We start from the raw sequence: 27,498 nt of genomic DNA, 5'->3' as shown, positions 1-27,498 counted from the left end.
TCTTTGGCACAAGACATTTTTGACTGCAAAGAATTTAGGAGACATTTTACTGATGCTTTCTAACCTGCTGGTACTGATGGGAACAAAGGTGATGCTACCCACAACAGAGGAATGAATGAACAGATTCAGTTGTAAAGAAGGGCTATGATGTTTCATGTGGAATGGATGGGGATGACTCTACTCACATCAAAACTTCCTAGCACAGTAGAGAAGCTTGGAATGAAGGCCTGCTAATTAAATACTGTCCTTTGAACAGCACAGGCATGGGGGGCAGATTCTGCTAGCAAAGTATAGTGCTGACACATCCTTTTTGGGAGCAGGATTCACCAGCAGCAAACCAGGTTTAACTTTGTTCTGCAATATGAGCATGTCTTTGGTTGAGTTTCTATGGCCTCAGTGAAGGCAATGTGTGCTCATCAGGTTTAGCTGGTCAGGGCCTGTGAGAATCATGATAATGTGCCTCTAACCCCAGACAAACTAGAGAATTGAGCTTTATTTGACTCATGCTACGTACAGACAGTGGCTCACAATATCAATATTAGAAATGTCAAGCCCAGGCTGTTAATTTCCTCAACAGGAGACAGTTCATGAGTTATAAGTTGAGGTATGTGCCTCCATCAGATAGGTTTCTATACAAGACTCCTAGTGAACTGGTTTCTTGGCAGGATCAGTAAAAGTCAAACATTGAGTGAACTTATTGGTCCCTGCTGACACCTGTAGTACAGGAGGAACTTTGTAGGGGTTCATGGACAGTCCTCTTACTTGGATCATAAGGAAAAATTAACTCATGAATTTTATTTTTTTCCTTTAAACTTCTGTAAATGCATATATCTTATATAAGCCTCTTGAAGTGAGAGAATTTTTAGTTTTTGCCTTTAGTTTTGCCTAAAACCTAGCAGAGTGCCCAGAACATGATAAAGTTCATGAATGCTGTTGAATTAAATTGAATTATTACATCAGCTCTTTCTCACAATAGGCATATAGTATAGTGACAGAAAATTCATGATGGCAAAGATCAGTTTTCAAGTGGTTTGGTGTCATCCTCCCACTTCCCTCTCTCTGCCCCACCATCTTTCCTGGAAAAGTTGCTCTTGACTTCCCTGCCTTCAGAAGGTGTGAAACTTCCTCTTCCCCTGCCCTGTCATCCTGATTTTAGGTTCTTTGGTTGCCAGTTGTAGTAAAACCTACTAGGGGGATCATCTGGTTGGAAGAATCCACCATTCTGGTGCCTTTTCTCTACAGAGCCAAACAGGGAGAATCCATTTGAATATATATCACTTTGAGATCACCTTACAGCTCTGCTTAAGAACTTGTTCAGTTCTGTTTAATGGATGTAGTTCCACTTTGTAGAATGGATATCCAAGTACATTACCCAAAAACTCTTTGCAGTAAGCATTTTATTCGTTATTTTTAAAGTCAGCAAAGGTCTAAAGCCAATTCCAATCTACTTTATAGAAAGTAGTTGTATGGAAAGTGCTGATTAAAAAAAAAAAAGAAAGGAAAGTGCCAATGGAGTTTTGTCTTCAAAGTGACTGCCAGATTCTGATATCAAAGACCTTCTATGTGTGTGAGATGTGAACAAGATTGGGGGGGGGAGTGGTGGTGTTAGGGTTTTTCTTTTTACTCTTTTGTTTTGTTTTTAACTTGAAAGAAATAACTATCACTTCTTTGAATATCTTGGGAACCAATTTAGGTCTTAGTATCAATTAAAGTCCTACTCTATGCCTGATCATGGTGAGAAGGTAAATACTAGGTTCTCAAATCATGATGGGAAGATAACTCCATAGTTCTCAAAGGCTGTGCTGGTAGAGTTCAGATTCTAGCAGGATGTACCAAACTGAAAAGCCTTCAAGTATATGTATGGTGATGGAACATGTATCCATAGTCCAAGGACAAGCTTAGCTTGATTTCCAGAGGCTTGTTACCAGGTTGGTCGTAGGGTGAGATAAGTTGATTAGCCACAGTGACTGTCAAAAACCATATATTAAGATGTAGAGAGAATGCCTTCTTGTGAGCCTTGTAGTTATAATCACACTGATGAAATCATATATCCTTAAAATATTTTAAGAAGTATGAATTTTTAAAAAATTGTCATCTTTATAAATGTTACTGAATGAAGGCAGAAATATGGAATTCTGTATTATCACTCCAAAGAGAGTTTTCTCCACCAGTCATGTGTCCCTGGAACTGTAGGAGAGCCAGGCAAAACAGAAACTGTTGGTTTAAAGCAAAGTAAAACTCTGTTTGCCTCAGTTGAGCTGGAGAAGAAAATGGCAAACCACTGCAGTATCTTTGCCAAGAAAACTCCTAATAGGGTCACAAAGAGTCAGACACAAATGAAAAACAACTGGACAACAACAATAGATTCTAAACCCCAAATCTTAAGCTTCCTTCTAAGCCTCCTTTGTTCTCTTTTTCATATATCTATGTACTTATGAGTGATAAATGCAAAGTTTTCTAATCCTTTTTCCCGCTTATTCATTCCTTTAGAATACCAACTTGACCACTCAAGAGCATGAAAACATTATTGTGGTAAGTATACACTCTATCTCCCTTAGGCCTTGGGGACTCCCTGGTGATCAGTATAAAAATGTATTTCATTCTGGTTTATTTGCTTCCTTGTGGGCAGAATTTTCCCTGTCTGCATTGGAACACACTCGAGTACCCTTGATTTCTTCTTGGATCTATCTGAAGCCCCCAAAGATTCTAGTTGATGCATATAGATTAGTCTTTTCCTGTTCTTGGACCCTCTTAAGGGAAATTGAGGTATAGAGCAGGGCAGGGAAGGAGACGGCAAGGATGATAGCAGTGGTTCAGTCACAATTAAAGCAGCAGAAAGAAATGCCTTTTCTTTCTAGAAGGAGCAGCCAGTGAAAGGATTTTAATTGATCCATAAATAGAATCTAGACTTAATTGATACTGGTGTCTAGAGTGAGGTAATGATTTCTCGTACTTTACTGTGATCTTAGAGTCTTGTTCTTTATAATTTTCTAGTACTTTACTGTGATGCTGTAATCAGAGATCTTTCTGGGCCATTTTAGACTATGAAATGTGCCTCTTCTCAAGTAGGTGAATTGCATTGAACCCCTAGCAAACTGGTATCAGGAAGCCAGTAGCAGCCCATATATGCCCTTAGATGGGCCTCTGGGCCTGCTCACCAAGAAACTCGTCTCTTACCTCTTAACCATGGCCTTGATGAACCATACGCAAGCACACTGAGCCAGGGCTTCCCAGACCAGTTGTATGTTGCAGTGCTTAGGAGGGATATCTGGGACCATCTAGGCTTCTCCCAGCCAGAGCACATTCATACTTAACCATGCCCCACCTGCCCTTCTCCAAAGTCTTCCCTGGAGTAAAGTTAGGAGAAATATATGTTACTAATCTGAATATTCCAGAGGCCCAATCTCTGGTGCTCCTTTTTCTTTTGCCCATTTGACCTGATAGATCAGGCAGTGGAAGGAGCATGGGATTTAGAATTCAGAAGATGTGGTTTCAAATCCTGGCCCTGTCATTCACTTGTGCCAAACACATTTGGGTTTCAGTTTTCCCATCTATAAAATGATAGAGCTGAACCAGATGATCTAAAAGGCCCATTCTATTTCTAAATCCTCTGATCTAACATATTTAGAAAGCTAGAAGTTTGTGTTCTTTGTGCTGTCCAAATACCCACTTATCTTATTGAAAAGTTGTGTGGGGGCTTTAGGTTTGTGACCTTTTAAGATTCATGATGGGGAGAAATCCTGGCAGTCCTGGCTTCTTTAGAAGGTCACATGTTATGGCACATACACAAAAATTGACCATGTACTAGGGCATAAAAACCTCACAATCCAGTGCAGAAAGGCAGAAATATTAAATACATCCTTTTCAGATCATGATGCAATAAAAATTATATGTAATAAAGGGAAATGGAAAGATAGACTAAAAAATAATTGGAAACTAAATAATCTAATCCTAAAAAATGATTGGGTCAAACAACAAATCATAGAAACAATCAATAATTTCATTCAAGAGAATGACAATAATGAGACAACATACCAAAACCTATGGGATGCAGCGAGAGCAGTTCTTAGGGGAAGTTTTATATCTCTAAATGCTTACATAAATAAAATAGAAAAAGAGGAGATGAATTGGGCATACAACTAAAAAAACTAGAAAAAGAACAAATTAAAAATCCTCAACTAAACACCAAATTAGAAATATTGAAAACCAAAGGAAAAGTCAATAAAATTGAAATTAAGAAAACTATTGAACTAATAAATAAAACTAAGAGCTGGTTTTATGAAAAAACCAATAAAATAGATAAGCCTTTGGTTAATTTAATTAAAAAAAAGAAAGAAGAAAACCAAATTACTAGTATCAAGAATGAAAAGGGCGAAGCTACCACCAAGGAAGAGGAAATTAAAACAATAATTAGGAATTATTTTGCCCAACTATATGCCAACAAATTTGACAATCTTAGTGAAATGGATACATATTTACAAAAATATAAATTGCCCAGATTAACGAAGAGGAAGTAAAATACTTAAATAACCCCATCTCAGAAAAAGAAATTGAACAAGCCATTGATGAACTCCCTAGGAAAAAATCTCCAGGGCCAGATGGATTTACATGCGAATTCTATCAAACATTTAAAGAACAATTAATTCCAATACTATATAGACTATTTGGGAAAATAGGTGAAGAAGGAGTCTTACCAAATTCTTTTTATGATACAAATATGGTGTTGATACCTAAACCAGGAAGAGTCAAAATAGAGAAAGAAAATTATAGACCAATTTCTCTAATGAATATAGATGCAAAAATTTTAAACAAAATACTAGCAAGTAGATTGCAGCAACTTATCACAAGAATAATACACTATGACCAGGTAGGATTTATACCAGGAATGGGTCAATATTAGGAAAACTATCAGCATCATTGAGCATATCAACAACAAAACCAACAGAAACCACATGATCATCTCAATAGATGCAGAAAAAGCTTTTGATAAAATACAACACCCATTCCTATTAAAAACACTAGAAAGCATAGGTATAAATGGAGTCTTCCTTAAAATAATAAATAGCATATATCTAAAACCTTCAGCAAGCATTATATGTAATGGGGACAGGCTAGAAGCATTTCCAATAAGATCAGGGGTGAAACAAGGATGTCCATTATCACCACTGTTATTCAATATTGTACTGGAAATGTTAGCTTTAGCAATAAGAGAAGAAAAAGAAATTGAAGGCATTAGAATAGGCAAAGAAGAAACAAAGCTATCACTCTTTGCAGATGACATGATGATATACTTAGAGAATCCTAGAGAATCAAGTAAAAAACTACTTGAAATAATAAACAACTTTAGCAAAGTTGCAGGCTATAAAATAAACCCACATAAATCATCAGCATTTCTATATATTACCAACAAAGCCCAACAGCAAGAGATAGAAAGAGAAATCCCATTTAAACTTACTGTAGACATTATAAAATATTTAGGAGTCTACCTCCCAAAACAAACCCAGGAACTCTATGAACACAATTACAAAACACTTTTCACACAAATAAAATCAGATCTAAATAATTGGAAAAACATCAGTTGCTCATGGGTAGGCTGAGCTAATATAATAAAAATGACAATCCTACCTAAGCTAATTTACTTATTCAGTGCCATACCAAACTACCAAAAAATTTTTATAGAGTTAGAAAAAATAATAACAAGATTCATTTGGAAAAACAAAAGGTCCAGAATATCAAAGGAACTAATGAAAAGAAATGCAGGGGAAGGTGGCCTAGCAATTCCAGATCTTAAATTGTATTATAAAGCAGCAATCATCAAAACTGCTTGGTACTGGCTAAGAAATAGGGAAGTGGATCAGTGGAATAGGTTAAATATGCAAGACACAGTAGTCAGTGACTATAGTAATCTATTATTTGATAAACCCAAAGACCCCAGCTTCTGGGATAAGAACCCACTCTTTGAAAAAAACTGCTGGGAAAACTGGAAAAGAGTATGGCAGAAACTAGGCATAGACCCAAATCTCACACCATATACCAAAATAAAGTCAAAATGGGTTCATGACTTAGATATAAAGGCTGATAGCATAAGTAAACTGGGAGAACAAGGAATAGTTTACCTATCAGATCTATGGAGAACAGAAGAATTCATGACCGAACAGGAGATAGAGAACATTATGAAAAGCAAAATGGATCATTTTGATTACATTAAGTTGAACAGGTTTTTTTTTTGCTTTTTGTTTTTTGGGGTTTTTTTGCTTTTAGGCATTTGGGGTTAAGTGACTTGCCCCAGGTCACACAGCTAGGAAATGTCAAGTGTTTGGTCTGAGGCCGTATTTGAACTCAGGTCCTCCTGACTTCAGGGCTGGTGCTCTATCCTCTGTGCCACCTAGTAGCTGCCCCCAATTGAAAAGTTTTTGCACAAACAAAGCCAATGCAACTAAGATTAGAAGGAAGGTAGAAAATTGGGAAAGAATTTGTACAACCAGTCTCTCTGATAAAGGCCTCATTTCTAAAATATATACAGAATTAAGACAAATTTATAAGAACACAAGCCATTCCCCAATTGATAAATGGTCAAAGGATATGAACAGACAGTTCTCAGATGAAGAAATTGAAGCCACCTATAGTCATATGAAAAAATGCTCTAAATCGTTATTAATTAGAGAAATGCAAATCAAAACAACTCTGAGGTACCATATCATGCCTATCAGATTGGCCAACATGACAAAGCAGGAAAATGATAAATGTTGGAGAGGATGTGGGAAAATTGGAATGCTAATACATTGTTGGTGGAGTTGTGAAATGATCCAACCATTTTGGAGAACAATTTGGAACTATGCCCAAAGGGCTACAAAAATGTGCATACCCTTTGATCCAGCAATAGCACTTCTAGGGCTATATCCCACAGAGATCAAACAAATGGGAAAAGGACCCACATGTACAAAAATATACATAGCAGCTCTTTTTGTGGTGGCAAAGAATTGGAAATTGAGAGGATGCCCATCAATTGGGGAATGGCTGAGCAAGTTGTGGTATATGAATGTAATGGAATACTATTGTGCTATAAGAAATGATGAACAGGCTGACTTCAGAAAAACCTGGAAAGACTTTTATGGTCTGATGCTGAGTGAAGTGAGCAGAACCAAGAGGACTTTGTACACAATAACAGCCACGTTACGCAAATGACTAAGATTGTTAAACTGAACCTTTCTCAGCGTTCCAAGGATCTAAGACATCTCCAGAGGCCTCGGGATGGAAAATGCTGTCCACATCCAAAGAAAGAACTATGGAAGTCGAATCGCTATCACTTATTTTTACCTTCTGTTGAGTTTTGTTTCATCTTTCTGATGGTTCCTCGTATAGGTTTTAATCTTTACTTACAACTTCACTAATGTGAAAATATGTTTAATGGGTATGTAAATGTAAAGCCTATATCAGATTGTGCACAGTCTTGGGGAGGGTGGGGGGGAGGAAAAGGGAGAAAAATTTTCAACTCAAAAGCATATGGAAAAAATAAAAAAAAATTTAAATTAAAAAAAAGGGGGGAAAAAGGTCACATGTTAGTTGTCTTCACAGACCTTCCATGTTTGAGGCATGACTGCTGTCTGGGATCCAGGCAGGAATTGACAGGAGATGAGATAGCTGGAATGTGGAGTAGGAATGGAAATCTAGCCCTAGGGGAGGAAAAAGGCACCATCCACATTGTGCTGTGGAACATTGCCCCAACCTGCTTCCCGAGAGCTTTGATGATTTAGTTTGATCAAATCCACAGGCCCCAGCTGAGGCCAGGTTGGGAATTAGCACCAGAGACTGCAGCAAAAATCAATAGCAGTATCAGCAAGTCCAATTTCTCCCTTTGTTTGCAGTACTGGCTGCCTTGGGTTGCCTAGCAACAGAGAAGGAAGGTGATTTGAACTTTAAGGAAAGTTAGGCACTTGATAGAATCATAAATTCATAGAAGCTGGAAAGGACCTTAAGACACAACACCCCTCTCCCCTCCCTTTATTTTACAGAGGAGGAAAGTGAGGCCCAGAAAAGGGAAGTAATTTGCTCAACACATAAGTGGTTTCCTCATTCCCTGTCCAAGGTGTTTTCCACTATAACATATGTTCTATGTTATTTAGAGGTGCAAAGGAAAAAAAAACTCACAAAGATTCTTCCTAAGTAAAATCAGTTTTAAAGACTCTGAAAATGAGCTCAGGCTCTTGCTAGTTGTTGACCCTATAATGGTCATTTTCCCTACTTAAACTTATGCAAAAATGTTATATAGTTATTGATTCTCAAAGAAAATGTGCCCATAGATTGTTGGTGCTATAGGAAATGATAAGAGGTTCTATTCTTTGTAGTCATTCAGAAACCTACCCAACCCTTCTAATCCCCACCACCTCAAAGTACAAATCAGCCTGATCTCCAGGTTCTCTTAGTTATATTGTAACTTCTTGAAGGCAGGGACCCCATTCTTCGGTGTTCTTAGGTGCTTGCCATTTAAGAGGTGTATTATAGACTTGTCATTTCATTGATTTGATTGGTTACGAGTTCTCTATTTTGTCTTTTCTGCCTAACAGTCATGAGAGATAAAAGAAAAATGAGAATGAAGAATATCCCTAATTTTAAAGGCAACATTATGGAAGGATCCTGAGCAATTTTTCATTTGTATCTGTTTTTGGTATTGGAAATCCTCAAGGACCATAGGATCAGAGATTTAGAGCTGGAAAGGATCTTAAAGGTCATGTCCAACCCCCCCTTATTTTATTAATGAGGAATTAAGGCCCAGAATGCTTAAGTGAAACTTGTGCAAGTTCACACAGCTTAGTAAGTGACAGAACCAGGATTCCAGCCCTGATCCTCTAGCTCAAAATCCAGGTTCTTTTTGCTAGAGCACAGTGCCTCCATGTCATAATATGCTGTGCAGGATCTTATAGAGTGGTCATGTGACATAACGGAAAGATCTTCGTGAGACCTGGGTGAGAGCCCTGTTCCATAGCTAATTAGCTGTGTGGCCTTGAACAAGTCAGTTCACCTGGCTAAGTTTCTGAAATGAAGATGAAGTGAAATGATGATAATTTCTAACCTATTTCCTTCACAAGGTTGTTGTGAGAATTCAGGAAGGCAGTACATTTACAGGTGATTTTTTAAAAGTGCCTCACAAATATAAATTAGTATTGTTATAGGAGACCTTGTGATATTGAGATTATTCCCATTATATCTGTAACTGTTTTCTCCCCCTTTTCCTTCCCCCCATGCATGCTCATGTCGCATGCGGGCACACGCACACGCTATCTGCAGGGCCTAATGTAAAACAAGGTAGTTTCCATCTCTAGATGGTGTCTAACCTGAAGGCTTTGAGCAATCACCCAACCTCCCCTCACAGTCTCTAAGTTACTGGCACAGTTTCAGTTTTGCAAGGTGTCATATGACAATAATAATTTATTGTTGTTTAAAGGTTCCTCACAAGCATCTTCCTAGCAATTAAAGTTGTTAAAAGAGGAATGATAACCTAACTAAGTATTATCCTCATTTTACAGGTGAATAAATTGAGAATCAGAAAGGAAATTATAGGTTATTGAAAATGTTAGTGCTAAAAGGGCCCTTAGAGATCATTAAATCTCTTCTTTATAAAGGTAAAGAAACTGAGGCCCAGAACAGTTTCAAACAATGGAAAGATTACACAGCTAAAGCTGTCTGCTTGGATGTAATTTATTTTTCTTCTCAATCCCTAAAGCACTTTGTCCCTTTCTTAAGATACTTACCATACTATATACCTGTTTTATTTCTTCTGACTGATTACAAGTTCCTTGAGGGTAGAGACGTCTCATTCAGCTTTGCATTCTTCATAGCACGTACCAATCAATCAATTAATATTTATCAAGTATTTACTGTGTGCTGGCCATTGTGCTAAGTACCGTGGATATAACAAGAGGTAAAGGACAGTCCCTACTCTGAAAGAGCCCACAACTTAATGATAGTGCTTTGTATCAAGTAGCAAGGTTTCAAATGCTTGTTGAATTTTAATCAGTCAATCCAAATAAAATCCCATTATGAGAAGCTTAAAAAGGGGGGAGGGGAACGAGCTTCCTTGGAATATAGTGAGTTTCTGTCACTAGAGGTGTTGAATCGGGGTCTATTTGGCAATCGCAGGGATATTTTTGAGGAGATTGCTGTTTTGGGAGAGGTTGGACCAGATGACCTTGGCAATCCCATCCAGCTCTGAAATTACATGATTCTATTATTTGTTGGCATATTGTAGTTTATTTAGTATAATATAGATTCATCTTAATGCTTTCTTTACCACTGAAAGGCAAAAGTCTTTTTTATGTTGAGCTGAAATCTGCCTCTGGAGCTTCTGCCTATTCATTGCTCTTGGTTCTACCCCATAGGTTCAAGTAGAATAAATCTAACACTTCTTCCACAAGTTATCCCTTCATATGTTTAAAGATATTGATCATGTCCCCTCCCAGTATTCTTTTCTCCAGGTTGTACAACCCTAGCCCCTCTTACCAAATAGATTGCCTTCTTCTGGATATATTATAACTTGTTAACTTCCCTTTTAAAATAAAATACCCAGAACTGAATAACATGCCCCAGATGTAGTCAGAACAAGGGGAGAATACAGTGGAATCCTTGTGAGGTGGAGAGGGCAGCTATTATCACCTCCATTTCATAGATGAGAATCTTGAGGTTGAGAGACATTAAATGGCTTGATCAAGATCATACAGGTAGTAAGTAGTATAGCTTGAACTAGAACCTGGGTCTTGAAATTCTTAATCTAGTGCTCTAAGATAGTGATGTCAAACTCTCCTTAATGGGCCACATATGGACTTAGAAACCACAGCTTAATATTTTTTGTTTTTTATTTATTTTTTTGTTTTATTTTGTTAAACATTTCCCAGTTACATTTTAATCTTGTTGGGCTCAGGGCCTCTCCCTTCTCCCCACCAATCAAGTTTGACACCTTTGCTTTAAGATAACTCAGTGTGATAATCAGCCTTGTGCCTCAAAATGCAGGGACAGGGTTCTTTTTCCACCTATCCGTTACTGGGGGACCATATTTCCTCTCAGAAGAAAACTGCTACTCTATCTGCATTCCTGTTGAGGTGTCAAACTGAAATACCTGTTCATTATTTTTCAGGCAATTGCTCCTTTGCTGGAAAACAATCACCCCCCTCCTGACCTCTGTGAATTTTTCTGCAAGGTACCAAAGGAGACTCAGTTTCCAAAATCTTTCTATTTCTACTTGGAAGCTTCCTGTGCCTTATATACGGCATACGCACATCACATGTTGAAGTATCCTGGGCATCGTGTACATCAACCCAAAGGTGGAAGTTACTCAGGAAGCATGCCTTGGATGAATGAGTACCCTTTCTCAGTGATTACAGTCAGCTTTCCATTACACAGGCACAGAAATGGCAAACCCAAATAGAGTAACCAGTGTTATGTTTGGCTTTGGACTGCATTACATATCTGTTGGGAGATGGCAGAAAGATCTTTTGACAAGCAGACTGCCTTCTTTATGAAATTGGGTCCCAGTCATTTATAAAGGGAATTTGCCTTCCCTGAGTGCAAATTAACTAGAACTCATAAGCAGCCAGGCTTCAGGGGAACTGTCAGGGCTTAAATTTTTTTCCAGATAGTCCACATACACGTAAGTTGACTTGTGATGGGACTTATTGTGGGCTAGATACTTATTAAAATGCATTCCCTGTTCCATAAATGGAAGTCTGGTCTTGAAACTCTAGTGAGATAGCGCTTAAAGGACCCCAGTGCAGATAGCAGAAGGACACTGTGATCATAGAAGTGTTGCCATAGGTAAATGATTTTTGGCTTAGATCTCTTTTGTGTTGGGGGAAGGTATAATATGAAGTAAGGGCAGGGTAGGGGGGTGTGAGGTGTTGTTCTTTTGCTTCATTATGGAAGTGGTGGAAATTTTGAATGGTAAAGGAAGGTCATTTCTTTTATAGGGAAGTAAGTGGCTTCAAAGAAAGCATTTTTTAGATGGTGACTTTGAGTCTTCTGTCTCACTTATTACTACTGTCCCTTGTTCACGAGCAAGTCTTATTCTTCAGAGGCTTGTGTATTAATGTTAAAGAGCACAGGAACAGCTAACAATACTAGCTTTGTATGACACATGCTGTAATCTCACAATCACTTGTATGTTTGTGTGCATTATACAGAGAATGCAAACATGAGGACATGTATGCCTGATTGTGCATATGCATGTGTTGATATGCCTGAGTATGTTTATGGTTGCCTGTATTTGTATCTGTGTGCATATGTATGCTTAAGTGCACATTTCTAAGTACACGGAAACCTGTGACAGGGTCTGTAGTTGCTTTTTATTGCACTAGTTCAAAGGTTGGCAAACTACAACCCATGGGCCAGATATGGCCTGCCACTTGGTTTTTTATGATGTGTGAGCTGAAAATGGCTTTTAGTTTTTTAAATATTCTGCCCCCTGATCTAGTTTCATAATTTAGCCCAGACTGAAAACACAACCAGCTGGCAGTGTCAAAGGTAAACCTAGTATTTTTTGTAGATCAAGCCCTTGGTAGGAGGGCAGGATGGAGGGGAGAAGGCAAGGAGACCAAATTGGCCCTTCAGTAGTTGTGTTTCTTCAGAGAAGGGTCAGTCACCAGAATGTAGCTTCAAATAACTGCTTAGTTAGGCTCTTAAAAAAAGCCAGCTCAGCTCACCATTCATATAATCTAAACTTAAATTTGTGCTACTGTCTCTTGCAAAAGTGTAAAGGGGTACAGATACTGCATATGAACCCCCTTCTCTTTTTATTTCTTCTTCATTTCACATGCCAGCAGACATTAAAATAGGAATTCACTTCTGATATTTGGAGAAAAAGGTTTCATTCTCAGCCCCGACCCCGAGCTATATGCACAGGCCATGCTTCTTTGCCTTTTGACTCTTCGTCTACTGTTTAGAAAAAGGCATGAGAGAAATATGAGGACATAGTCTCATTTTCCCTTTTGGAGCTAAAGGTAGAATGGGGGTACAATTTTGGGAAGGGGGCAGAAAAGAGAGACGAAATCCTGCACAGTCTATAGGAGCACATCTGTTTCCTCAGATAAAAGTCAGTTTCACCCGCCTGGTGAATTTCCCCTAACCCACCCCCCTAACTGTTCATCAGGGGAAGAATATTTAAAGGGATTATATGGGTCTTAGTGGATCTTTAGCAGCCAGCCTAGCCACCTCAATGTCATGACTAGGAGACACAGAGGGATGCATATAATACCGCATATCCAATGTCTTTCTCCAGGCTACTTTCCCTGATCAAGAAGCCAAAGTTGGGGGGGGGGGGGCGGTGAGTACAGTGGTCTCATTATTATAATCCATCCCCTGCCAGGTATCAGTGACTTTCTCTTTGACATGAGTACAAGGGGCACCAGGTTGCTCTTAATTACCAGGAACTTTTCTGATTTGTGCTTGACTAAATGTTTTCCTCCCCACAGCACTGCAGAGAACGCCCTCGGTCCATGGTGGTCATAGAAGTGTTCACACCGGTGGTACAGAGAATCCTCAAACACAACATGGTAAGTTCCTCCTAGGTAAATGGGAAGTACAGGCTGCTGGTTGCTCCATAGGTTATGCTTGCTATCCCCAACCCTAGTTGGGGATATCCTGCCTTCTTTGATCACCTTACACAACTCTAGGCAATAGGTTGATGGCTTAGTCTTAAAAAAAAAAGAATCATGTTGCCCTTATTAGGACAACCATTTGAAAAAGCTGGTCACCTATCTCTGGCAAAACCAAAACAGTAATAGAATTGGCCCACTATCAGGTCATGCATATTGAAATTCACTTAATTCTATTCTGTAGTTGGAGATTGAATAGATGGGCACCCTTTTTTTCTTTTTCTTTTGCAAAGACACGATTATTTCTTTTGAAATAGAAATTCCTGTTACAGGGGTGGTAAGATTGCCTGGAGGTTGCTCGTTAGATTATTTTAGGAAGCAGGTATATGTAGTGGTGAAGGTGAACCTCCTGGTTAGGTAGGTATGGTTTCTGAAGGTCTCCTTTATACTCTCCTTATACCCCTCACCCTGATTTTTTGTGATTGTGGTAAAGGACAAGAGTACAATGAATGAGTTCTGGTCTTATGTTACTCTAGTGGAAGCCATTCCTCTTGTAGCCTTTTCTTCTAGCTAGGCTCATCCTTAGGTATCCCAATTTTCATGAGCACCATCCTGGGTCCAGCCTATACTTAGATTCATGGCCGTCTCCTCTCTACCTCATAGAACTTAGAATTGGAAGGAACCCTACACGTTATCCAGTCCAACCTCCCACCTAATTCAGAAACTCTTTCTGTTGCATCCCTGACAGTTGCCCTCTCTTTTTGCAATTCTAGGAACAGGGAGCTCACTGCCTTTTGAGTCCACACCTTCCATTCTCAAAGTATTCTAATTTAGGCCTCCTTTAGCCTTTACCCATTGCTTTGAGCTCTGCCCATTAAGTAAGCAGAGCAAGCCTAAACCCTCTTTCATGTGATGAATATATTCATATACTTGAAGATACCTATTCTGCCCTAAATCCCTTCTCCCCCCCACCCATTCAGTCATCCATACCAAGTTTCTTTTCCCCAGTCTGAATATCCTCATTTCATTCAACAGGGCCTTACTTGGCATAGTTTCCAGCCCCCTCACCATCCTGTTTGCCCTTTTCCTGGAGATGTTCCCTTTTGTCAATATCCTTTCCAAAGCACATTGCCCAGAACTCAACACAGTACTCTAAATGTGTTCCAACAAGGGCAGAGAACATCAAGGTCTAGGGAGTGGCTTCTCGCTCTGTACATTAGACTTCTATTAATGTAGCCCAAGATTGTATTAATTGTCTTTGGCTGTTGTGTCACTGTTGACTCACTGAACTGTTGGTCATTTAAACCCCATGGATCTTTTTTACGCAAAAGGCTATCATCCTCTTTGGTAGCTTCACTGCCAACCCTCTACTCACCTTTTATTTTTTTGCTTGATCAAGTATCTGGTGACCTCATAATAAGATTACCGTTCAGTTTCTTCACTGTGGCTCTCTCCAGACCCCCTACTCCATAATTCTTTGTCCTAGAATCTCCCTTTCAAAATTTGGCTGCTTTAATGAATCCACTCCGATCTTTCCCCAGGCCATTGAAACAGGAATCCCTAGTCTCGGAGAGAATGGTAGCCCTCATATGAAAAGAGCCAAAGTTCCGTAGTCAACACACCTATCATAAGGGTCAAGGAAGCTAGCATGCAGGGCAAGTGAGAACCCAGGACCCAGTACTGATAGGCTTTTGAAGGCCTAGAGGCTACCACTGCCTCTGCTTATATGCTGTTGGGGGCTGATCAGCAGTAGCATCTTCCCCTGGTACTGCTGCTGAATGCTACTATCTCCCAGCTGTGTAGTTAAGGAAACCTGCACCTAGTAGATGCATTTAGGGGACCTCAGGGACACTGAGTGCTGCCCACTCTTCAGGTCAGCAGCAGGGCCAGGGTTCTCTTTGGGTGTGGCTGACATGGGCATACCTTTGTTTGTGAATAGGCAAAGAGTTGTCTAGTCTCTTTAAAGCTCAAACAGTTCAATTTGGGAGGGAGCCCTGTATAAGACAAAAATTCATAGCCACCTGGTAACTGAATTTTGAGGCCAGAAAGGATGGAACCAAGGGCTTGCTTTCTGTTTGTGAGGAGAAGAACCAAACGGGTTGTTTCATTACATTCACCTTTTCTTACAGCTGAGTAAGGCCCATCTAGTGCCAGCAGGAATGCTGAATGGCCAAAGCAGGAGGCAAAGCTATGTTTCTCTAAGAATAGGAAAGTAGTATGTAGAGGCAGGTCCCTGACTTGCAAGAAAAAGGATGTGTGACTTGGGCCCCACAGTCAGGTCTTAAAAGATCTGAGCTGGTTGTAAGGTGTTGGTAGCTGAGAAGCAGCACAGACAGGAAGGTCTGGGTTTGAATGCTGCTGCCAACCCTTGATGGCTGTGTGACTCTGGGAAGATTACTTAACTTTTCTGAACTTCAATGTCCTTATCTGTAAAATGGGGATAATAATTATCCCTCTTATAGGGTTGTCAAGAAGCTCAAATGAGATAATGTATATGAAACTCTTTTGCAAAATTCATCATGCTCTATAATTTTTGGTTGTTACTTATTCTGTGTGCAAAAGCTTTTCTACAAGCCTTTTTCCTTTCTCTGGTTTCTGACATCATCTTTACATTTGCTACTTGGGGCTGACCACTGAAGCCCCAAGGGCTGAGACTTATCACTCCCCACTCCAAAAGAGCTACCCACAAACTAAATAAACATGCCCCAGTGACTTGTTTGAGTGTGCAACTTTGTACAGAGTAGGTGCTTAATAAATGTTTATTTGTTGAGATGTCTCAAAATCTAGTGTGAGAGAAATTCATTTGAAAGAAAAGGGCAATGTAATTACCAGTGTTGCTTCCTTCTGAGGTTGACTGGGAGTCCTGATTGTTACTAGGTTTCTGCGTCATTTTGAGTTTGACTGAGTGTGATCAGGAAGAGGCCAAAGGGCAGGGCAGGTGGGGCGGGGCCATGTGGCGTCTGGACTGGCCCGCTAGGGAACAGGGGATGTTTGTTAACTAGAAAATGATTTGTCCTCACATGGTCACCGTGTGAGCTGGCAGCCACACCTTTTCTGAGTCATAGCTGGTGTCTAGAGGACATATGTGTTTTGATAATGCTTATTTAAAGGAACTTTTTCTCATCCTGACTTGTCGAATTCATGAAGTAGACATGGATTGGGACTATCTGCCCCTTTCTCCCAAGCCATATCTTTTTGAATATTCTGTAATATTCTGTGATTATTATGTAGTGTTGAGAGATGGCTATTTTTAGGCTTCATTCAGTAGTCATTTCTTAGGCCCCTACCATATGTGAGGCACTGTGCTAGGCACTAGAGATTCATTGACACAAATGAACTGCCCTCAAACACCTTGCATTCTTTTTTTTTTAAGGGGGGGGAATAACACGTACATGGATAAAGCAAATACAAAATATATAAGATTAATTTTCAAAGAAGAGTACTCAGACAGTGGATAAGATTATAATGTTTTTCATGTACAAAGTGGCACCTGAGTTGAGCCTTGAATAAAGCCTACAGTTCCATATGGTAAAGGTAAGAGGACAGTCCATTCTGGCAAGGGGGACAAACCTATGTAAAGGAACAGACACGGGAGGTGCGAGGTTGTATTCAGAGAAAACCAAGTAGACTAGATCTCAGACTTAAAAGAAAGGATGTCAGAAGTTAACCTTAAAATCTTCATGCCTGCTTGTTTGTGGTTACTTTCATGGAAATAGAAATGTTTTTGGAGGTGGTCATTTGCTACCTGAAAATGGACCACAATAACACATAGCTTTAGAATTTGTAGAGTCACACGGAAGCTAGTGAAGATTGCGTACTTTCTTTTTTCTTAGGGAATTTCCTATCCAAATCCTCATTTCACTCTATAACAGAAAGAACATATTATAGGGTAGTTTCATAGAATTTCCTTTCCTTATTAGTGGCAAACTGTGACCTAGTACTGATGACTCTATATTCATAAAGTCATGAAGCCAAAAGAGATAAATAGATCGCCTAGTCTAAAGGTTCTCAAAGTGTGTTCCCTAGGCTACTGGTGGTCCCAGGAGATCCTCACTGTGACTTGAGAGATGATGAGCTTTTGTAAAGTGTATCTGTCCTTAGAGAGTTGAAATTACGTTTTAAAAGCATAACAATGAATCTTTCTGAAATGTAGCAACAGTAATAGTTTACCTCAGGGTAAAGCATCTCCATTTCTTTTTTCTTGCAGAGGAATATGAGAGCCTGTAAAAGAGTTAGATGACCATTGATCTGGTCTGCCTGGCCCCTCACCCTCTGACAGAACCATATGTAATTGTAGCTGTTGCCATAGCAGCAGTGAACTTAAAAAACACTGGATTTGGAGATAGAGGTCTTGTGCTCAAATCCTACCTGTGTGACCTTGGGCAAACCATCCAATTTCACTTGGGTTTCTGTTTCCACATGTCTAAAGCAAAGGGGCTGTACTAGATGGCCTCTTCTGTTTCTAAATCTTGCTCCTGATCATCATCCCTGTAGATGACTATAAAGTTGGTGCAGTGCTTCTTAAACTCTCTGTTGCAGGTCCATGTAGGGTTGTGACCCACAGTTTAAGAGGCACTGAAGGGGTCCTGAGTGGAAAAAGTTTAAGGAGCCCTGGTCTAGGAAGAGTGTAGCTACATTCATTTAAATCATATATCTGGCCTATGCAGCCATTAGTGGATATGCTGTCATCGTAATGCAGCAACTGAATATAAAAGTTTAAACAATATATTTTTTAGACAGACTGAATCTCTGGGTACTAAGTCCACAGCCCAGGAATGGCCCCAAACACTAAAGTCATAGTGTCATAGCAATTAAAGCTGAAAAGAATCCAAAAGAGCACCTGTCTGTATTTGAATCCTTCATTTTACAGATGAAGAAACTGAGTTCTAGAGAGACTACGTAGCTAGTAAGTGTCTGAGGTAGGATTCAAACCTAGCTCTTCCTAGACTACAAGTTCCCACTCACTATCCACTATATAACTCTGCCTTTGGGGAAAGAATTTGCTCAAAGTCTTAGATGTTTTGTGTTGTTACCAAGAGGAACCAATCATTCACTTATCTGAGCATTTCACATATATGTCTCCATGTTCCCTCTTCTCACCCCCCCGCAAAAAAAAAAAGAAAAGAAACAGTTCAGCCTGCCACAGTCTGTAATGTGGGTTTTTTTTCATACTTGTCTTTGAGCCTACACCCTGTATTTCTGGGAAGCAGGTGTCAGTCATGAGTAGTGCCAGTCTTAATTCAAAGTGCACTGGTCTTCTTATCATGTCTATCAATAGCACCATTCTTGGTACTGTGAAGAGGAAGCTGCCAGTGGTCAAGGGCCCTGAGTCCAAGCTAGCTGACAGAAACTGAAGTTGGAGTCAGACTCCTATGGCTGTTGAGGAGGCCTCTTTGCTTAGTGTCTGTCGGTATTGTTCCTCCCACTCATTGCTGTCTCCCCTCTGCTTTGAGGTCTATCCCTCTCTTTCTTTTCTCTCTCTCTATTTTTTCCTTCATTCTCTCTCCTTTCAAATTACACTCAGTCACATGTACCATACCCACCTCTTCCTCCCTCGCCCACTCACACACACTGCCTGCTGCACATGGCTCCCTCTCAGACATCATTTCCCTTTCATACACACAATTCCTCCCTCACACACTCTTCGTAATGGGTCGTTTTCCATACTCCGCTGATCCTTTCCTAAGCTGTTTGCCTGTATCATTTGCCACAGACCAAAGGTGCCAGGTCAAAGTGCACCAATTACAGTCTAATTCTGATCCCCTGTTGATGTTGATGAAGGTTCTGTGGGCCCTTGGTCTGCTGAATATCTGGGGCCAACCTAAGGCAGAAGGAATATCCTTGGGATGACTGTGCTTGCAGCAGTGCTCCTGAGTCTCTGTATCCTGCCCTTCTCCTGACCTCCATCTTTTAGAATTTTAGAATCCAGAACTGGAAAGACCTTTAGAGACCAATGCTTCCAGCTCTGAAGTTATGATCCTGTGAACCCCTTAAAGGGGGACTAACCCCTAAAGGGACTGACCCAGAGGGGCTGAGTGGCTTGCTTTATATCATAAAGATAGTAAATAAAAGAGCCAGGATTTGAACGTAGACCCTCTCCCCTGCTTGTCCTCCTATGTCATGCTGACTCTCAACCATTTGTTCCTTGATCAAGGGATCTGCCACCTCTTAAGAGGCAGGACCAACAGTTACTAACAGTGTCTCAGGATGCTAAGGAACATCCTTAGTTCCCCCCACCCTACTGTATCCTTCTAGCTCCAGTAAAATTCTTCCAAGTGTTTCTTAATCCATCCCGAGTCAAGAGATGGACCTAGGGAACCTCCTAGCTCACCAGTGCTGACAGGCCACAACTAGCACAGTTGGATTCAGAGGGAATGCTTGCTCAGGGACTGGTTGGGCAAGATGACTTCTGAGTTCCTTCCAGCTCTGAGATTCTGAGACAGAAATCCCTTTTGCCCTACCACTTTTCTGGCAGATTTCCTGACACCCTTTGAGGGAATATCAGTTTCCTCACTGCTTTCTTCTATGCCTTCTGACCTCTTGCAAGAAATTAACTTCTAGCTTTCTTATTTGCCTAGCATGTGATAGCAGAGGAAAAATCACTGGCCCAAAGAGATTCCATTCTGTTTAAGGGTAGATAACTCCTTTTTGAAAAATGTGGAAACTCCAAGTGACTAAGTATTATTCATCACACTCTTATTGACATTTTTTTTAAAGTAAATCAATTCTACAAAATTTCACTTTTAGAAATCTTTATTATTCAAGATTTCTACATAACTGACCAGTTGTGCCTTACACACTCTAGTTAGAATGAAGGGATTGAAATTGGGATAGCTAAAAAGTAGAAGTTTCATTGGGTTATAATTGGAATGAATATGTTCTCATTTGGATAGCAAAAAAAATAAAAATCTGTTATGCAGATGTTTTTCTCTGGTTGTTTCCACCTGGCTGGTAATTGAACAGATTCAGTTGAATAGGGAATGAAAGAATTCCATTTCCTCTTCCTTTCTGTCATGTATGGAAGCCTGAAACAACAAGACAAATCAGAGAATGCAGCCCCCCCCATCTTGGTGGGAGGGGCAGGTCTTCTTTCTCATCTCTATTACCTTCACTGGGGCTCCCAATCACATTTCCTGACTACAGTCACTAATATGCTACCTAGAAAGTGTTTCCTGCATATCCAAAGAGACCAGAGTGAATGTGAGGGAACCTTATTCATTTGACTAGGGGTTGAGGGGGAGGGATGAGAGAGGGAGGACCACATCCATACAAATGTGTTGTGTTGGGGGTTATGTCAATGGCCTGTGCTCCCACCTAGAACCTACTTAGTTAGCTGAGCCCACACTGACCTTGTTTCTTAGTGTGTCCTTTCCTTTCCTTTCTGCAGGATTTTGGGAAGTGCCCACGGCTGAGGCTCTTTACTCAGGAGTATATTCTTGCCTTGAATGAGCTGAATGCTGGTATGGAGGTGGTAAAGAAGTTTATTCACAGGTCAGTGAGACCTTTCTCCCTCAGCAGTATACCTTTGTACCCACACCTACCCCACCCCCTACCACCTGGTTCCTCATTTCCTCTGGGCTTTCCCTATCTGCCGTTCTCTTAGCTTTGAGATAGCCTGCTCTTCTCATATCCCTGAAGAGCAGATGGTGCTTGGAGATGCCAGAGGGGCTGGGAGGGCAGTAGGGAGTTGAGAGAGGGGGATCCCATTGCTGAGCTCATCACATGCCCTAGTTCTGACCAGGAAGTTGACCCGAAATGAACCATGAAGCCAAGACCAGCCGCTGAAATGAACTGATTTCATATGTTGTTTTTTACTCAAACATGAGTGGAATCAAAGTTTTTCTTAAAGAATCCCTATTGAACAACTCTGAACCAGCACTGAACTCATGTTGCCATCACTAGAGAACCCCCCCAGTGAGGAAACTGCTTTTATCAACATAGATCTGCAACTTAATAATGTCTTAGTGGCCTGGGGCACTGAAAGGTTAAGGTTACTCTTTCAGTAAGAGTAGAACTTGAATCCAGATCTTCTGACTCTAAAACTGGTTATCTAGCTTCTATGCCAAACTGCTTATGTATTTTCTAAAATTAAAAACCGGAACCACAAAATATTGCCCAAAAGAAATGCATTTTGGTTAGAACTTCTGCTACAAGCAGTATTACTTGACCCCAATTAGTCAGGAATGTCACAGACCTAAGAAAAGGTGTTTGGGACAGGAAAGTGTCTCCATTTGACCTAATTTTCAGGCAAAACCTTTTGTTAGTCACGTTAACCTATCGAGCCTAGAACCCTATTTCTTATGACATTCCTATCCTGATACTCCATGTAATCCCAGTGTTCTCTGGATGCGATTCTTTTCTAGCATGCATGGCCCCACAGGACAGTGCCCCCATCCGCGGGTCCTGCCCAACCTGGTTGCAGTCTGCCTTGCTGCCATCTACTCCTGCTATGAAGAGTTCATCAACAGGTCAGTGCAGCCTTTTCCAGCTCCAACCGAGGTCATTCTGGATAGTAATTTTTTTCTTTGACAACTGGGGCTGTAAAGGGCAGCCTGAGTCTATGGGGCCACCGATTACAGCATCATTAGTATTTATCACATCCAGAGTACAGACAGTGCACTAGCTTTGAGCCATTTGCAGCAGCTGCAGGGTCCTCACTTGGAGAACAGGGTGAACTGACCCCCTCAAAGCAGACCAAGCACATTTTCTCCCTGCTAGGCCAGAGATGTGTGCAGATTCAGGCAGGTGGCCACTTTAGAGGCATTTGTAACACTCAATTTACCCATTTATTTAAAGGCTTTTAAAAAATAGATTTTTTAAAAGCAAAAGTTTGGTCTGTTTATTTTTTAAGTGAAGATGATTTTACTAAATTCACTTTTAAAATCTTTATTAAAATTGTTCCACAACTTATCAGGTATGCCTGCCATGCTCTAGCTAGACTGAAGGTATTACAGTTGGGGTAGATAACCTCAGAATAATTACAAGATGTGAAGCTATGTTCTCCCTTGCAAATAACATGTACACATGTGATTTATATATGTAAGAAGAGAGATCTATCCTCTTGCCCGAAATTTCTTTCCTGGAGGAGTTAAGGTAGGTTCTGTCCTTCAGGCAGCTGTGTTTGGAGTATGAATAGGGAAGCAGAACTGGGGTTTGAGTTTTGCTCATGGACCTTGAGGTCACTGCCTGGGCAGTGAGGCTTGTCCTGAGACCTCCTTGCTCAGATTTAAGAAATGGGTCCTAAGACAGATGGGTCTTTGATGTTGGGTAGCATATGGGGGTGGGCTCTGAGCTGTTGTCCTAAGAATAGAGCTGTGTTGGTGGTCTTGGCAGGGCAAACTTCTACATCCTATAGAGATCAAGTTCATTTAATAGCCTAATGACACACACTCGTAAACGCCCCAGAGTCTGTGTTCTCCCTCTCAAGCCCCCTCAAATACACACACACACACACACACACACACACACACACACACACACACGCACACACACAGAGCTGTAGCCTTTTCACACACTCTTAGGACAGTTTTTTTGTTGTCTAGAGCTAAGAGGTTTGTCTAGGCCTTCTGCATGCATACCTATGTACTATGCTGGGATTCCATTATGTGCCGAGCAGTCCAGGGACTAGCTAGGTCATTATAGGAGCTGCTTCTTGGAAAGGAAGGTGGGAACTGCAGCTGCTGCAGAGACTAGGATGACAGGCATTTTTCCTTGGTCATGTTAATCTGCAGGAAGCAGCCCTTACTGCTGCTGACCTGAATTCATTTGAAATGCAGTAGCCCTCCAGTGAATTTGTAACCTTGTTAGCAGTTCTGAGCATGCTCTATTTCCCACGCTCCCGTCCTCCAATTCATTGCTCATTCTTAAGTCTCTGATTCATCCTGGGGATCTCCAGCTTAGCAAGGCATGGGGTTCCCTGCTCTGTGTTTACCTAGTACTAGGGCACAAGGTGGAAGAACAATAAGTGAAAATCATTTTCTTTCCTTGGCCCTGCAGGCCCAGGGCCACACACAGGCCTGGGCCCAATCAAAGGATGCTTCAGGAGCCTCTCAACAGCTCAGGCCAGATAGGATTGGATTAAGGACAGATGGAGCACCACCCCTCTGTTTGTGCTGATCTCAGAGGGCCTTTATGCACCTATTAAAAATCACCTTGGGAATGTTCGCAGATATATGGGAGAGAGTTGGAATTGGAAAAGGTAGAGGAATCTCATTCCATTGTCCAGGTTGGGAAATTAGGAAAGGAGAGGGCATGCCCTGCAATATCTAAAAATCAGTGGTAGAGCCAGGATGAGGTCCAGTTTAGCTCAGTATCCCATTTATTATTATAACAATAGCTAACATTTATGTAGCACTGACTAAACTGACTGCCAGTGCTAAACACTTTACAATTATTACCTCATTTGACCCTCATAACAAATCTGAGAAGGAGGAGCTATTATTATTCCTATTTTGCTGATGAGGAAAATGAGGCAAACAGAGGTTAAGTGACTTGCCCAGGATCACACAGCTAGTAGGTGTCGGAGGCTGGATTTGAACTTAGGTCTTCCTCACTCTGGGCCCGTTGCTCCATATACTGTGCCACCTAGCTCCTAAAACAAGAGCCAGCCATCTCCTTTTGACTAGTAAATAAAAGAGAGCTCTAGTTGAATTCATTTTACTAATCAGACATCTCCAGAGATTTCCAGACGGGAAATGATTTGGAGGTTGGGAATTATTTTTAAAATATTTATAAGACTGTGATTACAAGATGAATCATCCAGAAGCATCCCTTAAGAGGGCCTTAGAGAAACCTAACTATAAAGTGACTCCCACAGGATCCTGGCCCTCTAAGGATGGCCATAGCATTTGGAGTTTACAGCTAAATGACCCAGATGTGTGGCCTATGGATCACTGAACTTCCCTTCTAAAGAAGGATATCATACTATTTTTGCAAAGTTTGGTGGGAAGGGCCTCTTGGTGACTTTATATCACCACTCCTGGGTCTGCAAAAGCAAAAGACAGCTCTTCCTGCGGCACCAGGCTTGAGGTCTCACAAATGACTGATGGGTTTCCTGGAGGAGTTTTGCATTCTGTTGACAGTGGATGGGGTGCTGCATGGAGGGCACAAACCTTCTCCCTTAGTCTCTAGAGGAGGGCAGGACAGAGTGCAAAATGCAGACAATTTTTAAAAATGAAAATAGCTTTTACAATATTGAACTTTAAGTTGGTAAATTAAATGGGATTATTTGATGGTCGGTTTTTTTTTTTAATCCATTGCTGTTTCCTCACTAGTTAGATTTGAACACCCAGTTTGAATATTTGCCTCAATTCTGGTATCATAGGGGCATTGGATCATAGGCTTCAGAACTGGAAGGTATCTTAAGAGATTACTTAGTATAAACTTTTGTTTTAAAAGAAAAGGGAAACATAGCTTATAGTAGTCAAATGATGTGCCCAAGGTTACATATAACTTCTTGTAAGTGGTAGATTCTATGCTGGCTTCTTAGGAAACATTTTTTTGCTTGCTTCAGGGCTCTTAGCTATATGCCAAACAGCTGAAGTTGCTAGATAAGTGACCTTCAGATAAATGGAAATATTATTGTATTTGACTTGTAGTACATCCTTTCTTCCAAAAGCTCAAGGTTGTATAGAAAATGATTTGCATTTAATGCTTCATGGTAGAATACAACTCAATTCAACATTATTAAGCCTCTGCTATGTTCTAGGCACTGAGAATATGAAGACCAAAACAACAGTCCCTGTCTTTAAGGAGCTCATATTGTAGTAGAAGGGAACAGGATGGACAGGCTTTTGTATAGAATCCCCCTTCAACCATACAAGTGACTTGCTGTAACCTGCCATGTGTTTAGCTCAGGGACTCAAAGAATGGTCAAGATAAGTGGAATGTAGGTAATGCTATGGGAGCAATAGATGGTAGCAGATTTAAGCTCCATAGATAAAAATTCTAATACTTCACTCTCATCAGTAGATAAGTATTTAAGCGCTTACTCTTTGCAGTGTCCTGGGTTCAGTAGGAGGAATAAGGATGGGTTTGATGGTGGTGATACAAAGATGCATGAGATTATGCCTCAGCTTCTACTCTCTGGGACCTCACTGGAATGAAAAAGAAAGACTTGCATGAAGCATTTGGGGAGCAAACACAAGACTGTGTATAATCAGGTACCCTCTTATGAGGAACACATCCTAGTTACAATAGGATGTCAGAGCAAGGAGGGATCACTGGGGACTCAAGAGTAATCAGGGATAATGATATTAGCTGACATTTATATAGAGCCTTAAGGTTTGCAAAGATCTTTACATATATTATCTCATTTGACCCTGAAGGAGGTGACACATAAGCAGGGCCTTGAAGGATGGGTTGGATTTGGATATGCTGAGAGATGATGGGAGCAGAGAGAAACTTCACCTATAGAAGAACCATATCAGTAAAGGAAAAGATAGGCAAATTCATTTAAGTGTTAGAGAAGGGCTGGGCAGTGAGGAGACTGGTGGGAGGAAATTAAGAGACTAGGGATAGCCTATGAAATGGACCCCAAGGGAATTGTGTTATGGGCCATAGGCCCCCAGTATTTAATTCATTCAATAGGCAAGAAACCTTTATTTAGTGTCTGTTATGTAAAAGGTAATGTGCTAGGTCCAACAATTTGTGTTTTCAGTCAGCTACATTCAGCACATTTCTATATTAACCATTGCTGGGGAGATGATGAGGATGAGGATAAGGATGATAGCAGCTACCATTTATATAGTGCTTTAGAGTTTGCAAAGTGCTTCACAAATATTTTCTTGTTTGTTCCTCACAACAACCCTGGGAGGTAGGTGCTATTTTTTCCAGATGTTTTCCAGATGAGGAGACTGAGGCAGACAAAGGTTAAGTGACTTGCCCAGGGTCACAAAGCTAGTAAGTATATGAGATCAAATTCAGATTCAGGTCTCCCCAAGTTCAAAGTCCAGCACTATTCAATACACTACCCAGCTGATTTTTTAAAAAGAAAAAAAAAGATGTCCCAAAAAGAGTAGATCAAAGGATCCTAGAATCATGGATTTAAAACTGGAAAGATCTTTAACATCCAACACCCTCATTTTACAGATAAAAAAACCTGACATACAGAGATGTCAAGTGACTTGCTCAGGATCATGCGGCTCACAAGTGGGAGGTAGCTTTCTGAACTTGGGTCTTTCCTACTCCTAAGTCCCCTTTGTTCTCCACTGCACCACAGTGCCTCTAAGAGGCTCAGGAAATACACAACAGCTCACTAAAGATCAAGGAAGCCAGGAAAAATAAATAATGCAGACTTTGTGGTCTTCTTGAGTACTTCCAATGGTCTGTGAACTGGTGCTGGAGGATGGAGGGCATCAGGTGGGGATATTTTGCTCCACCTGTGGCAGTTCACAGCCCCTCAGACTTTAGTTGCTGATCTTCATCTCCTCCAACAATGCATAACCTAGTAGCCAAGTTGGCCTGGCTGATCCCTGGACAGCAGACGAAGTCATAAAATCATAGATCTGGAAGGAATGACACAGACTACATAGTCTACCTCTTCATTTTACAGATGAAGAAATTGAGGCTGGGACTATTTTTGGCCTTTCTTTGTATCCTCATCACTTAGCACAATGCCTGGCCCATATTAAGCATTTAATAAATGCTAGTTGACTGAGAGGTTGAATGACTTGCCTACAATTACAGAGGTGGAATTTGAACCCAGGTCTTCTGACTCCAGAGCCAGTACTTTTTCTACTATACCTTGCTACCTCCTGGGTCTATAATCAGGCTAACACACGACGTTCCAGTTTGTTAGCAGAAGACTTTAGTGAAAGTAAGTGCACATCACTGCTAGAGAATGCCAGTTTAGTTCCTTTCAGCAAATGTCTTTTAAGAGCCTACTATGTGCCTGACCTTGTACTAGTCACTGGCAATA

At 40.6% G+C, this 27,498-nt stretch overlaps 1 protein-coding gene across 4 annotated transcripts in view; it reads left to right on the top strand.

The window, feature by feature from the left end:
• Positions 1–27,498, top strand: part of CMIP (c-Maf inducing protein) — a 270,937-nt gene that overhangs the window by 210,359 nt on the left and 33,080 nt on the right. For all 4 annotated transcript variants that reach the window (XM_020992642.2, XM_020992639.2, XM_020992640.2 and 1 more), the window contains 5 exons: positions 2,491–2,532; positions 11,129–11,191; positions 13,458–13,538; positions 20,968–21,071; positions 21,944–22,048. In XM_020992642.2, the coding sequence (XP_020848301.1) occupies positions 2,491–2,532; positions 11,129–11,191; positions 13,458–13,538; positions 20,968–21,071; positions 21,944–22,048 (395 nt within the window). The remainder of the gene's footprint in view (positions 1–2,490; positions 2,533–11,128; positions 11,192–13,457; positions 13,539–20,967; positions 21,072–21,943; positions 22,049–27,498) is intronic.

This window comes from Phascolarctos cinereus, unplaced genomic scaffold (genome assembly GCF_003287225.1).
Source record: "Phascolarctos cinereus isolate Bilbo 61053 unplaced genomic scaffold, phaCin_HiC Scaffold_2;HRSCAF=192, whole genome shotgun sequence".
In the NCBI taxonomy this organism is placed as follows: Eukaryota; Metazoa; Chordata; class Mammalia; order Diprotodontia; family Phascolarctidae; genus Phascolarctos; species Phascolarctos cinereus.
This window is presented reverse-complemented; position numbering and strand designations above follow the sequence as displayed.